Source organism: Elephas maximus, chromosome 22 (genome assembly GCF_024166365.1).
Source record: "Elephas maximus indicus isolate mEleMax1 chromosome 22, mEleMax1 primary haplotype, whole genome shotgun sequence".
Classification (NCBI taxonomy): Eukaryota; Metazoa; Chordata; class Mammalia; order Proboscidea; family Elephantidae; genus Elephas; species Elephas maximus.
This window is the reverse complement of record NC_064840.1, coordinates 39,448,276-39,462,544: the sequence shown is the minus strand read 5'-3', so window position 1 is coordinate 39,462,544 and position 14,269 is coordinate 39,448,276. Positions and strand designations below refer to the sequence as shown.

The 14,269-nt window shown below is 45.0% G+C and overlaps 1 protein-coding gene across 4 annotated transcripts in view; it reads left to right on the top strand.

Annotated features, from left to right (window-relative positions):
• The window catches only part of BLK (BLK proto-oncogene, Src family tyrosine kinase), an 89,315-nt gene extending 78,167 nt beyond the window's left edge, over positions 1 to 11,148 (top strand). For all 4 annotated transcript variants that reach the window (XM_049866431.1, XM_049866432.1, XM_049866433.1 and 1 more), the window contains 3 exons: positions 2,122 to 2,272; positions 3,750 to 3,881; positions 10,529 to 11,148. In XM_049866431.1, the coding sequence (XP_049722388.1) occupies positions 2,122 to 2,272; positions 3,750 to 3,881; positions 10,529 to 10,836 (591 nt within the window). In that variant the 3' untranslated portion in view covers positions 10,837 to 11,148. The remainder of the gene's footprint in view (positions 1 to 2,121; positions 2,273 to 3,749; positions 3,882 to 10,528) is intronic.
• Positions 11,149 to 14,269: the final 3,121 nt, after the last annotated feature.

Genomic DNA, 14,269 nt, shown 5'->3' with positions numbered 1-14,269 from the left:
TTTATCTGGTATTAGTATCAATGCTTGATGTCACCAAGCCTTTTTTCCACTGAGGTAAGCAGGGGGGCTGAGCAGGTGGTAAGATGGTTTCAGAAAATTAACACTGGTAACTGGTTTCAAACCATGTGACAGTGATAAGCCTTCTTTTTCCTTTCTTTTCCTTCTGTCATTCTTGCCTGTCTCTTATTCAATCCCCACTACAATGCCTGGGAAATCTTGGGTCACCCAGAGGCAAGAGATATGAAAAGCCATCTGAGTTTAGTACCTAGATGTGGTCAAGAGTCTGGGTGTTAGGAAACCAGAAAATTAGAACCTCAGGGCCTCCCAAGTGAACAGCTTCCAAACCACATTCTGATCATGGTAATGCCTCACCACCAACCAGAACCAGTTGCAATGATTCCATGTGTGTCAGAGTACAGCTGTGCTCCACAGGGTTTTCAGTGACTGATTTTTCAGAAGTAGATTGTCAGTCCTTTCTTCTGAGGTACCTCTGGGTGGACTCGAGCCTCCAACCTTTCGGTTAGTAGCTGAGTGCATTAATCATTTGCACCACGCAGAGACTCCCCGCCCCCCAAACACACACACCAGCTCAAAGTCCTTCCAGGCTCTTTTTCCTACTCTGTGGCATGAGATGCAAAGCCTCCCAAGGCCCTTTCTCCAAGGCCACCCTGGCTGCCCCAGGAGGCCCCTCCAACCACAACCCCATATGTCCTACTTTACAGTCCCATGGCATTGTTCCCTGCTCCCCGATGCCCTATGCGTTGCATCCCCTAAACCTCTGCTTAGGCTGTCCTCTCTGCCCAGCATGCCTTGACTCTATTCTCCATCTGGCCTAATCAACATTCATGACCCAAGCCAGATGTCATTTCTATTAAGTTTTCCCTGGGCAGGAAACTTATACAGAGCACTTAGCTTGAGTATTCTCCTTGTGCATGTTACTTTCTTCTCCTTGAAAGCAGATCTGGACCCTACTCAATTTCTTTTTTTTTAATTTCTGTCACTGTTCAGTAAATATTTATTAACAGAATAAGTACTATAGAGCTTTATATTCCCCATAGCACCTCACTAATAAATGATATTGATTGCATAATTTAATGGAGAAATAAATGAATGAAGTAGCTAATAAATTTAGTGATGCATGAATAAAGCAATGCAACTAGGAACATAACCAGAAGTGGGATCAATTCCAATGCAGGCTTATTGAAGGTCCGTGGAGGTAAATTGATGCTCTATTCTTTGCCTAATTTCCTTCATCCATCATTAGGAATGCAGTGAATAAAGTACCTCGGCTAAGAAACATAAGAGCAGTGTTGGTGATCCAGGGAACAGAAGCAGGTCTCCACATCTTTCACTCTATTCAGATTCTGCTCACGGTCACCGAGTGCCTGTCATGGGGCAGGTGCTGGGCTGGGCTCTTTGTCACATGTCATCTCATCCAACCGTCACCTCAACTCTACGCCCTAGAGACTGCTTCCCTCATGTTCTACATCAGGACAGTAACCCCTCAGGGAGGTCAAGCAATGTGCTTGAGGTCAGAGTTTTCAAATCCTGGTTCCAAGAAGTGTGCTTCCAACTTTCCAAGGAGATGAAATTCTTTCCTTTCCTTCCTGCATTCCTGTCTCCTTCCTGCCCCCCCTTCTTTTCTTCCTTCTCCCTCCCAAGAGACTTTCCTTTTCTCCTGCCTTTACTGTGCTATCTCACTCCCCTGCAGACACTTTGTGGGCAGCTACCTGAAAGAAGAGAAGGAGAGGTATGGTGAGGGGCTACAGGGAGCCTTTGAGTCTCTGATGAAAAGGGGCTGGGTTCCTCCCATTCTGGCCTTCTGAGGGACTGGGGTTTATTCAGTTGATGAGAAATTGAAGCCATATTTCTACTCTACCAAAGAAAGTGCTACTTCCCCAGCAGCAACACCACCGCCCCCCAATACATACTCCTGAGCCTTCCTCTCCCATCTTTGTAAGAGGGAAAAGGTTGGTTCTACAGACAGGCTGCTGGGTATGAAAGAGGGCAGGGCAGGCCATTCCTCTCACCCCAAAAGGACTGTGCAGGGGGTGATAGGTAGGCTCAGTCCTTGTGTGGAAGACATCACACTGTTCTTCACTGTGTGACCTGTTTCCTCAGATTGCAGAAGGAATGGCGTACATCGAGCAAAGGAATTCAATCCACCGTGACTTGAGGGCAGCCAACATCCTGGTGTCTGAGGCCCTGTGCTGCAAAATTGCTGACTTTGGCTTAGCCCGGATCATTGACAGTGAATACATTGCCCAAGAGGGTGAGCAGAACCCCCAACACAAGGAACACCTTACCTCCACTAACTCCTCAAAGCTCCAGTTGGCTTTTCCTTGAGTCCTATATAAAAAGATCTAAGAGCTGTGTGGTTTTTACAATTCTGGCCTTATTCCAACCTACATCAGCATTTCTCTAAATGTGTTCTGCAGAGCAATAGTGCCTCAAGATGTTCCACTGAGGAATGGTTCTGTAATGAAGTAGGTTAGAAGATACTACATACTTCATTCTCTCTTGGAGACTGGAGATGCCCAGTGAACATCAGCATGTTAAAGGCACTGAGAAATCCTGCAGCAAAGAAACAGTTTGCCATTGTTTTACCTGGGATCTCCCAAACTAATTTGAGCTCCATAGGGTTTCTAAGGCAGACTGCCACATCTTGCTCCCGCAGAGCCACTGGTGGGTTCAAACCGCCAACCTTTCATTTAGCAGTTGAGTACTTAACCACTGCACCGCCAGGTCTCCTTTTTTCTACTGAGCTCTTATTAATGTCCCACAGAAGAAGAGTTTCATACAACACATTTTGGAAAACGCTGCTGCAAATCTTGGGCAACAAAACCTTATATCTGAATTAGAGTTTTCACTGAGCATTTCTGTTTCATTTTGTTGGTACAACTGAGGTAAAATCCCCTTCACAAGAGAATCTGAAGTGGTCAAAAAATTTATCCATGGTTCAACTAATAGTTGAGTATATTAATCAGTTGATTCAGGAGAATAGGTATAGCTTGTTTCCTCTGGGAACTTCAGGCTGGCTGAGGAGACCAAGAAAGCAAGGCAAAGTGGGAGGCAATCAAGAACTGAGTTATGTGGTCTACTCATGATGTTGACATGGATCTACAAAGCAGGAGGTCTCTGGGGGGTAGCACCATCAGCAGGGCTTCCCCTAGGCAGTAGAATTTTAATTCCTTCCTCACAATGACCCTAGGAGGTATGCAAGTCTTGTATCATCATTTCCATTTGGCAGGAGAGGAATAACTCAGGCTCAGGCAAGTTAAAATGACTTGTCCAAGTTATGGGTCCCATGTTACTAAACAAGGTCATATGAGGTGGGAAAGGACTCTTCTGTCCCAGTGAGGCCTATTTGCTCTCTTTTTAGAGCACTCAAGAGGATGACCACCCAAAACTGAACCTGCTGCCATCGAGTGGATTCAGACTCATGGAGACCACAGGTGTTTCAGAGTAGAACTGTGCTCCATAGGGTCTTCAGGGGAGTGGTATTTGTTGTCCATATGATCCTTTCATGGTGAAAAACAGTGTCTACACTTGCCTAGTCATGTTTCTTAGTGTGCCTTAGTACCTCCTTGGACACATCTCTATCAAGTCCCACCAGCCAAGTCCTGCAAGGCTGTGCAGTGGGGGCAGGATGGAAAGTCAGTAAGATCAGGGAGTGGAGGTGTGTGGGGAGGGGGGAAGGATGATGTGCAGTCAACACCTCACAAAACTGCTCCTGGCTATTCCCATAGGTGCCAAGTTCCCCATCAAGTGGACAGCCCCAGAAGCCATCCACTTTGGAGTGTTCACCATCAAAGCAGACGTGTGGTCATTTGGAATCCTCTTAATGGAAATTGTCACTTATGGATGTGTGCCATACCCAGGTAGGCAGCTGCACCCTGCAGCATATCACCATGGTCCCTGTTGCTCTGAGACAGCTCTGATGGCAGATTCCCATCTGTCTTAGTTATCTAGTGCTACTACAACAGAAATACTACAAGTGGATGTCTTTAACAAACAGAAATTTATTCTCTCACTGTTTGGGAGGCTAGAAGTCCAAATTCAGGGCACCAGCTCTAGGGGAAGGCTTTGTCTGTCTCTTGGCTCTGGGGAAAGGTCTTTGTACCAATCTTCCCCTCAGTCTATGAGTTTCTCAACTCAGGGACCTCAGATCCAAAGGACAAACTCTGCTCCCAGCTCTTCTTAATTAGTTTATCATTAAAAAATTTGTACACAAATTGTTTTGTGACATTTGTTGAAATCCCAGAAATGTGTCAGCACTCTCCCCCTTTCTCTTTACACCTCAGGGTCCCCATGTCATTCATCCAGGTTTCCTGTCCCTTCCTGCCTTCTTGTCTTTGCTTTTGGGCAAGTGTTGCCCATTTGGTCTCACACACTTGATTGAACTAAGAAGCGTGCTCCTCACATATGTTATTGTTTGCTTTATAGAGCTGTCAATTCTTTGGCTGAACGGTAGACTTCGAAAGGGTTTTCAGTTCTGAGTAAACAGAGTGCCTGGGGGGCCATAGTCTAGGGAGTTCCTCCAGTCTCTATCAGATCAGTAAATCTGGTCTTTTTTTGTGAATTGGAATTTTGTTCTACATTTTTCTTCTATTCTCTCCAGAGCCCTCCCCTGTAGTCCCTCTCATAGCAGTCAGTGGTGGTAGCTGGGAACCATCTAGTTCTTCTGGGATCAGGCTGGTGGAGGCTGTGGTTCACGTGGTCCATTAGTCCTTTAGACTAATATTTTCCTTGAGTCTTTGGTTTTCTTCATTCTCCTTTGCTCTGAACGTGATGGGACCATAAATGTTTTTTAGACATCCACTCAAGTTTTTAAGACCCCAGAATCTACTCACCAAAGTAGGATGTAGAATATTTTTTTTATGAACTCTGTTATGCCAATTGACCTAGATGTTCCCTGAGACAGCCCTCACCCCCGGTAATTTGGTCCCTCAAGGTGTTTGGATGTGTCTAGGAAGCTTCTATGGCTTTGCCTTGGTCAAATTGTGCCGACTTCCCCATTGTGTGTTGTCTTTCCTTTCACCAAACTTAACACCTGTCTACTACCTAGTTAGTGATTTCCCCTCCCCAGCCCTCCTCTCCCTCCTAACCATCAAAGAGTGTTTCTTTCTGCATGTTAACCTTTTCTTGAGTTTTTATAATAGCGGTCTCATACAATATTTGTCCTTTTGTGATTGACTTATCTCGCTCAGTATAATGCCCTCCAGGCTCATTCATGTTGTGAGATGTTTGGAAAATTCATCATTTTCTCTGTTGTTGTGTAGTATTTCATTGTGTGTATGTACCACAATTTTTTTATCCATTTATCTATTGATGGACACTTAGGTTGCTTCCATCTTTTTTGCTGTTGTGAATAATGCTGTAATGAACATGTGTGTGCATATATGTATTTGCATGATGGCTCTTATATCTCTAGGATATATTCCTAGGTAAAGGAAGCACCATATCGTTTTCCATAGTGGTTGTGACATTTTACACTCCCATCAGCAGTGCATAAGAGTTCCAATCTCCCCACAACCTCTCCAACATTTGTTATTTTCTATTCTTTTTTTTCTTTTTGTGCCAGTAATATTGGGGTGAGATGGTATCTCACTTTAGTTTTGATTTGCATTTCTCTAACGTCTAATATGCACCAACCACTAAGACCAAAAATGAAGAAATTGAAGATTTTTATCAACTTCTGCAATCTGACATTGATTGAACACACAATCAGGACGCATTGATAATTACTGGTGATTGGAATGCTAAAGCTGGAAACAAAGAAAATGGATTGGTAATTGGAAAATATGGTCTTGGTGATAGAAATGATGCCAGAGATCGCATGATAGAATTTTGCAAGACCAATGACTTCTTCACTGCAAATACCTTTTTTCACCAACATAAACAGCAACTATACACATGGACCTCACCAGGTGGGATACACGGGAATCAAATCAACCACATCTGTGGAAAGAGATGATGGAAAAGCTCAATGTCGTTAGTCAGAACAAGGCCGGGGCCAACTGCGGAACGGACCGTCAATTGCTCATATGCAAGTTCAAGTTGAAACTGAAGAACATTAGAACAACTCCACGAGAGCCAAAGTATGGCCTTGAATATATACCACCTGAATTTACAGACCATCTCAAAAATAGATTTGACCTGTTGAACACCAATGACCAAAGACCAGATGAGTTGTGGAATGACATCATACATGAAAAGACAGAAAAGAAAGAAAAGACCAAAGTGGATGTCAGAAGAGATCCTGAAACTTGCTCTTGAACTTTGAGTAGCTAAAGCAAAAGGAAGAAATGATGAAGTAGAAGAACTGAACAGAAGATTTCAAAGGGCAGCTCAAGAAGACAAAGTATTATAATGGCATGCACAAAGAACTAGGTAGAAAACCAAAAGGGAAGAACATGCTCAGTATTTCTCAAGCTGAAAGAACTGAAGAAAAAATTCAAACCTTGAGTTGCAATACTAAAGGATTCTATGGGAAAAATATTAAACGACGCAGGAAGCATCAAAAGAAATGGAAGGAATACACAGAGTCATTATACCAAAAAGAATTGGTCAATGTTCATCCACTGCGAGAGGTAGTATTTGATCAGGAACTGACGGTACTGAAGGAAGAAGTCCAAGCTGCACTGAAGGCATTGGTGAAAAAAAGTTTCCATGAATTGACGGAATATCAATTGAGATGTTTCAACAAACGGATGCAGTGCTGGAAGTGCTCACACGTCTATGCCAAGAAATTTGGAAGACAGTTACCTGGCCAACTGACTGGAAGAGATCCATATTTATGCCTATTCCCAAGAAAGGGGATCCAACCAAATGTGGAAATTATGGAACAATAGCATTAATATCACATACAAGTAAAATTTTGCTGAAGATGATTCAGAAATGGCCACAGCAGTATATTGACAGGGAACTGCCGGAAATTCAAGCCGGATTCAGAAGAGAACATGGAACCAGGGATATCACTGCTGATGTCAGAAAGCAATGGCTGAAAGCAGAGAATACCAGAAAGATGTTTACTAGTGTTTTATTGACTATGCAAAGGCACTGGATCATAATAAATTATGGATAACACTGCAGAGAATAGGAGCTCAGAAACACTTAATTGTGCTCGTGAGGAACCTGTACATACATCGAGAGGCAATTGTTTGGACAGAACAAGGGGATACTGCGTGGTTTAAAATCAGGAAAGGTGTGCATCAGGGCTGTATCCTTTCACCATACATATTCAATCTGTATGCTGAGCAAATAATCTGAGAAACTGGACTATATGAAGAACGGGGTATCAGGATTGGTGGAAGACTCATTAACAACCTGCGTTATGCAGATGACACAACCTTGCTTGCTGAAAGTGAAGAGGACTTGAAGCAGTTACTGATGAAGAATAAAGACCACAGCCTTCAGTGTGGATTGCAGCGCAACATGAAGAAAACAAAAGTCCTCACAACTGGACCAATAAGCAACATCACGATAAATGGAGAAAAGATTGAAGTTGTCAAGGATTTCATTTTACTTGGCTCCACAATCAAAAGATGCATTGCATTGTGCAAATCTGCTGCAAAAGACCTCTTTAAATTGTTAAAAAGCAAAGATGTCACCTTGAAGACTAAGGTGCACCTGACCCAAGCCATGGTATTTTCAATCTCATCATATGCATGTGAAAGCTGGACAACGAATAAGGAAGACAGAAGAATTGACACCTTTGAATTGTGGTGTTGGCAAAGAATATTGAATATACATACCACGGACTGCCAAAAGAACGAACAAATGTGTCTTGGAAAAAATACAACCAGAAAGCTCCTTAGAAGCAAGGATGGCGAGACTACATCTTACATACTTCGGATATGTCAGGTGAGATCAGTCCCTGGAGAAGGACATCATGCTTGGTAAAGTAGAAGGTCAACAAAAAACAGGAAGCCCCTAAATGAGACGGATTGATGCAGCGGCTACAACAATAGGCTTAAGCATAATAACAATTGTGGGCGTGGCACAGGACCCGTCAGTGTTTCGTTCTGTTGTGCACAGGGTGGCTATGAGTCAGAAGTGACTTGATGGCACCTAAACAACAAACAACAACAATAGCTAATAGGAGCTCTGGTGGTGCAGTGGTTAAGAGCTCAGCTGCTAACCAAAAGGTCAGCAAGTCCAAGTCCACCAGCCACTCCCTGGAAACTCAACAGTTCTACTCTATCCTATAGTCGGAATTGACCTGACTGCAGTGGTTTTTGGTTAATGGCTAATAAATGCAAGCATTTCCTCTTGTGTCTATTAGCCGCCTGAATGTCTTCTTTGGTGAAGTGTCTGTTCATATCCTTTGCCCAATTTTTCATTGGAGTTTTTCTCTTTTTGTTATTGAGGTGTTGAAGTATCCCATAGATTTTAGAGATTAGACCTTTGTCAGATATGTCATAGCCAAAAATATTTTCCCAGTCTGTAGGTTCTTTTTTTACTCTTTTGGTGAAGTCTTTTGATAAGCTAATTGTTTAATTTTTAGGTGCTGTCAGTTATCTAGCTTATCTTCTGGTATTTGTGCAGTTAGTTATGATTCGTATTGAATTTATGCCGTGTATTAGGGCCCCTAGCATTGTGCCTGGTGGCACAGTGTTAAGCATTCGGCTGCTAACCAAAAGGTTGGCAGTTGGAATCCACCAGCCACTCCCTGGAAACCCTATGAGGCAGTACTACTCTGCTATGAGTCAGAATCGACTTGATGGCAATGGGTTTGTTTTGTTTTGTTTTGTCTTTTAGCATTGTCCTTATTTTTCTCCATAATCTTCATCGTTTTAGGTTTTATATTTAGGTCTTTGATCCATTTTGAGTTAGTTTTTGTGTACGCTGTGAAGAATGGGTCCTGTTTCATTTTTTTACAGATGGATGTCCAGTTATGCCAGCATCATTTGTTAAAGAGACTGTCTTTTCCCCATTTAGTGGACTTTGGCACTTTGTCAAATATCAGCTTCTTATAGATGGATGGATTTACATCTGGGTTCTCGATTCTGTTCAGTTGGTCTATGTGTCTGTCTTTGGACCAGTACTAGGCTGTTTTGACTACCTTGACTGTATAGTAGGTTCTGAGATCAGGTGGTATGAGGCCTCCACTTTGTTCTTTTTCTTCAGTAATGCTTTGCTCATCGGGGGGCCTCTTGCAAGCCTTTCTTTCTTGGTGGTAGGAGGTCCCTCTCAATCTGCTGCCTTCTCTCTCCTTTTATGATTTGTAAGATAAAAGGTGATGCAGGCCATACCCCAGAAAACACCCCTTATGTCAGATCGGGGCTGTGACCTGAGTATGGGTGTTGCATCCCACCCTAATCCTGTCTCATTACCATAACAAACATAACCTACTCCTCTTTAACACAACCTAATCCTGCCTGAGTAACCACAAGCAGAGTTTAGAATTTACAACACATCACAAAATGGAGGGTAATCAGATCACAAAATGGAGGACAACCACAAAATACTGAAACATGGCCTAGCCAAGTTGACACATATTTGGGGGTTCACAATTCAATCCATGACACCATTCCTTGGTGCCCATGGCTATTCATCTACTTGTCAAAATGAGGTCTCTACCCTGTGTATGCACACCACTCGGGGGAGGGTTCTACCCCTTTTCTCAACATCAATCTTGGCAACAGGCTTATGTCCCCTTCCTCTCAATGAGCCTCAAAATTGGAATCAAGCTAAAGATCAGGGTCTGAATTCAAGTTTACTCCCATTGGCTTATTCCCAGTTGAGAACAGGTTGTCATACCTTGGCCGCACAGTGTGTTCCCAAAAGCCGCATTCAGAGCTAGTACAATCGTCAAATCCAGACCACCCAGTCCACCAGCCCCCTATCAGAAGGGGTTTTGCCTGGGTCCTGAGGAATCAAAGGTCATCAAAACACAGGCCCATCCACTGAGGAACTGTCCTGTATTCAGAAGAACATCTGCAACTGTTTTTTCCAGTTGTTCTCCAAAGTTGACTAAATCTGGTTGATTGAATAAACCAAAAAACCAAACCCAGTGCCGTCGAGTCGATTCCGACTCGTACCGACCTTGTAGGACAGAGCAGAACTGCCCCGTAGAGTTTCCAAGGAGCGCCTGGCGGATTTGAACTGCGACCCTTTGGTTAGCATCCGTAGCACTTAACCACTACGCCACCACGGTTGATTGAATAGATGCATGCAATAAAAATGGATGGATGGATGGATGGATGGGTGTGTGGGTAGGTGGATGGATGGGGTGGGTGGTTGAACAGATGGATGGCTGGGTGGGTGGGTGGCTGGATGGCTGGGTGGGTGGGTGGGTGAGTGGGCGGATGGATGGATGGATGGATGTTTAAAAGACAACGCCAGCGGAGCAAACTGGTGTCTTGCAAAGGAGGAGACAGTGGTCTGTGCCTTTAACAAGAGTGCGTCTCCCTCTTTCCTCAATATGGTGCTCCCAAAGGGTCGTTCTGACTCCACCCTCTTTTGGGGGGCCCGTCCGAGCTGCCCCAGCAGCTCACGCTGGCTCTCTCCCCCTCCCAACCAGGCATGAGCAACCCGGAGGTCATCCGCAGCCTGGAGCAGGGCTACCGCATGCCACGCCCGGACTCGTGCCCTCCCGAGCTGTACAGCGGCGTCATCAGCAAGTGCTGGAGGAGCCGGCGGGAGGAGCGGCCCACCTTCGAGTTCCTGCAGTCGGTGCTCCAGGACTTCTACACGGCCACCGAGCGGCAGTATGAGTCCAGCCCTAGGTTCGCCCACCAGCTGCCCTGGTCCTCCAGCTCTCAGAGGGATGCTCACCTGGAGGAGATGCAGCCAGAGCCTCGGGTGCTCTTGGGTCTGAGCTTCCAGTGACCGGGGGGTGGTCCACAATCCTTGGGCAGACAGAATTGCCTACGCATATTCCCATCTGGCTCTTATTCAGGCCCCATGATAACCTGAAAATCAAAGGGATTCAGTGGTGTAACTAAGGGGGTGCGGGGTGCGGACTGCACCGGGTGGCACTGTCAGAGGGTGTTACACCAAAATGACGGTCTATGAAATTTTTGTGCAGTGTTTCAGCAGAAATTTATTTATTTTTTTAAAAATCCCTGTAGTTAGTTATAACAATAAAAAAATTTTTTTGTAAGCCCAGCTTACATGTATCAATATACCTACAAGACTAAAACTATGCTAATTTTCTTTTGAACCTTCTAATGTGCTCTGATCAGAGCTGTCTTTATTACTCAATTACAGTGATGCTTCAAAACATACGGTTTCAGTCTGGCTACAAGCATGGCTCTTTTCCTTGCTGCTATAGTCACTGATTTTGTCAAATTTTCTGGTGTTTTAGCTAGAATGTTGTGGTAATTAAGAAGGGGGTGACACCATGAGTTGCCGCACTGGATGACACCAACCCTAGTGACACCACTGGAGGGATTATTATCCCCATTTCACAGATGAGGAAACTAGAGGGTAGAGGTGGCATAGTAGTGGTCAGTAACAGCATTGAGTTTGGAGCCAGACTGTCTGGATCTGAATCTCAGCTCCACTGTTCACTGGCTATGTGCCTTTGGGCAAGTTACTTACCCTTTCTGTACCTCTGCTTCCTCTTTTGTAAAACAGGGAGGAACGGTGTCTTAGTTTTCTCGTGCAGCTATAACAGAAATACAAGTGGATGGCTTTAACAAAGAGAAACTTATTTTTTCTCTCAGTCTAGTAGGCTAGAAGTCCAAATTCAGGGCGTCAGCTCCCGGAAAAGTTTTCTCTGTCGGCTCTGGAGGAAAGTCCTTGCTATCAATCTTCCCCTGGACTAGGAGCTTCTCTGTGCAGGAATCCCAGGTCCAAAGGGTATGCTCTGCTCCCGGCACTGCTTTCTTGGTGGTATGAGGTCCCCTCCCTCTCCTCACTCCCCTTTACTTTTATCTCTTGTAAGATTACAAAGTGGTTACAGGCCACACCCCAGGGAAACTTCCTTTACATTGGATCAGGGATGTGACCTGGGTAAAGGTATTTCATCCCATCCTGATCCTCTTTAACATAACCTAATCTCACCTCATTAACCACAGGCAGAGGTTAGAATTTACAACACATAGGAAAATTGCATCTATCACAAAATGGAGGACAACCACACAATACTGGGAATCATTGCCTAACCAAGTTGACACATATTTGGGGGGGGGGGGGAACAGAATTCAATCCATGACAAACAGTAACAGTGACTACCTTGTACATTTGATGTAAGAATTAAATTAGTTAACCCAGAAAAGTGCCTGGCACGTGCTAAACACTATTAAGTGATTGTCATAAAGGCTTCCCTCTAGTGGTACCAAGACTGAGAAGTTGGGCCGCAAGTGACCAGGAGTCCCTGTTCCTCTGAACTGTGGGGACCTCCTCCCTTATGTGGCTCCCTTTTTGCTACTTCCAGAAGTAGCCTCAAGATCAGTACTGAGTCCTCCAAGACATCTGGTAGGAGAAGCATCCACCTGTTTCTGGCTCTGGGAGGGGCAAACAGACCGGACCTAGGCTGCTCTCAGCACTTTGGTACCTTTTCGTAATGAAGTCACGTGAGTCTGATATTTTCAGTGCCTTTACTGGTGATGATCCTGAACATTGCATACATAATGTATGTGATATACATGAATGATGCTGCCAGGGAATCCCCGAGTAGCACCGAATCTCCCATACATCTGCACAGATGGAACCATCACTGGCCTTTGAGTTGGGCCAATAGGTGGCGCCTTCACCTCAGAAATGCTTAATCTCTGGGTCTGAGTCTGGGAATCCTTAGCTCAGCATTTCCAAACTAATGATGGGAGCAAGTGTTGTGTGCTGCATCATGTGAAGATGCTGGAAATAAGCTCTCTGCCCTCCAAGTCTCTGGAGACTAGGTGCATAAAGAACAGATGACGTGGGATGGTAATACTAAGGAACATTCACTGGCATCTTCCACTTTTCGTGTTTTGACTCCTCTAATCCTTGTGAGGAGCCCTGGTAACACAGTAGTTAAGAACTCAGCTGCTAACCAAAAGATTGGCAGTTCGAGTCCACCACCCACTCCTTGGAAACCCTGTGGGGTAGTTCTGCTCTGTCCTATAGGGCCGCTGTGAATTGGAATTGACTCAATGACAATGGGTTTGGTTTTTGTTTAGAATCCTTATGAAGGAGTTCCTGGGTGGTGCAAACAGTTACCACTCTCAGCTGCTGGCCGAAGGGTTGGAGGGTCCAATCCACCAAGAAGTGCTTTGGAAGAAAGGCCTGGTGATCTACTTCTGAAAAATCAGCCATTGAAAACCCTGTAGAGCACAATTCTATTCTGACACACCTGGGGTCGCCATGAGTTGGGGTCAACTTGATGGCAACTGATTTTTTCTTTTGTTTTTGTTTTTTTAATACTTGTGGTAACACAACAAGATGTTGGAAATATAGAGAGGCAAAAAGAGGTTCCAGGCATTCCCAAAGTCACACAGCTAGTAAGTAGTGGGATTTAAGTATGAACCCAAGAAGTGCCTAGGTAGGACTGTGGCTAAAGAGTATGGGAGCAGGGGAGGGCTGGGGTAAAAGAAGCTCACAGAGGGACAACATCTGCATAGGAGAGCACAGAGATCTTGGGAGGAGGAGTGAGTGAGGTTTCAGGAGATGGGTCTGGAAAGGTAGGTTGGAGCAAGCTAGGTGAGCCTCCCTGATGAGTTCCTAGTTGGAGCCTCCACTCAGATCCGGTTTTAGACAAGTCTTCTTGCAGCTGGTCAAGGATGCTGAAGATAGAGGTCTCTAGAGGCAGGGAATCCCCAAGCATTGGTGACTCCAAAGAATTCCAGGGCCTCTGTCCACTTCCAGGACTAAAGCTTCTTTATGGAGGTGGTTAGTCTCTCAGAAGAACACAGTTCAGTCCCAATGCCCTCAGACCTCCGGGTCAGACAAGGTTGCTGGGAGAAGGGAATCTCTGTGAACTAGGTTGCTTGGCCGAGAACCTGAAGCAGTGGGGTGCAGCTTATGGGAATCAAGCAGGACTATAGGACATCAGCCCTGGTGGCGCAGCGGTTAAGAGCTGGGCTGCTAACCAAAAGGTTGGCAGTTCTAATCCACCAACCCCACCTTGGAAGCCCTATGGGGCAGTTCTACTCTGTCTGATAGGGCTGCTGTGAGTCAGAATCAAATTGATGGCACCAGGTTTGGATTTTTGGTTGTAGGACACCAGTATTGACTGCCTCTGCCAGTGGGGGCCATGCACAAGACAGAGACAAACCCAAGCTCATGGCTGGGAGGGGCTGAGCTGACCTGCCCAGAGGCTCTGAGAGGACCCAAAGGC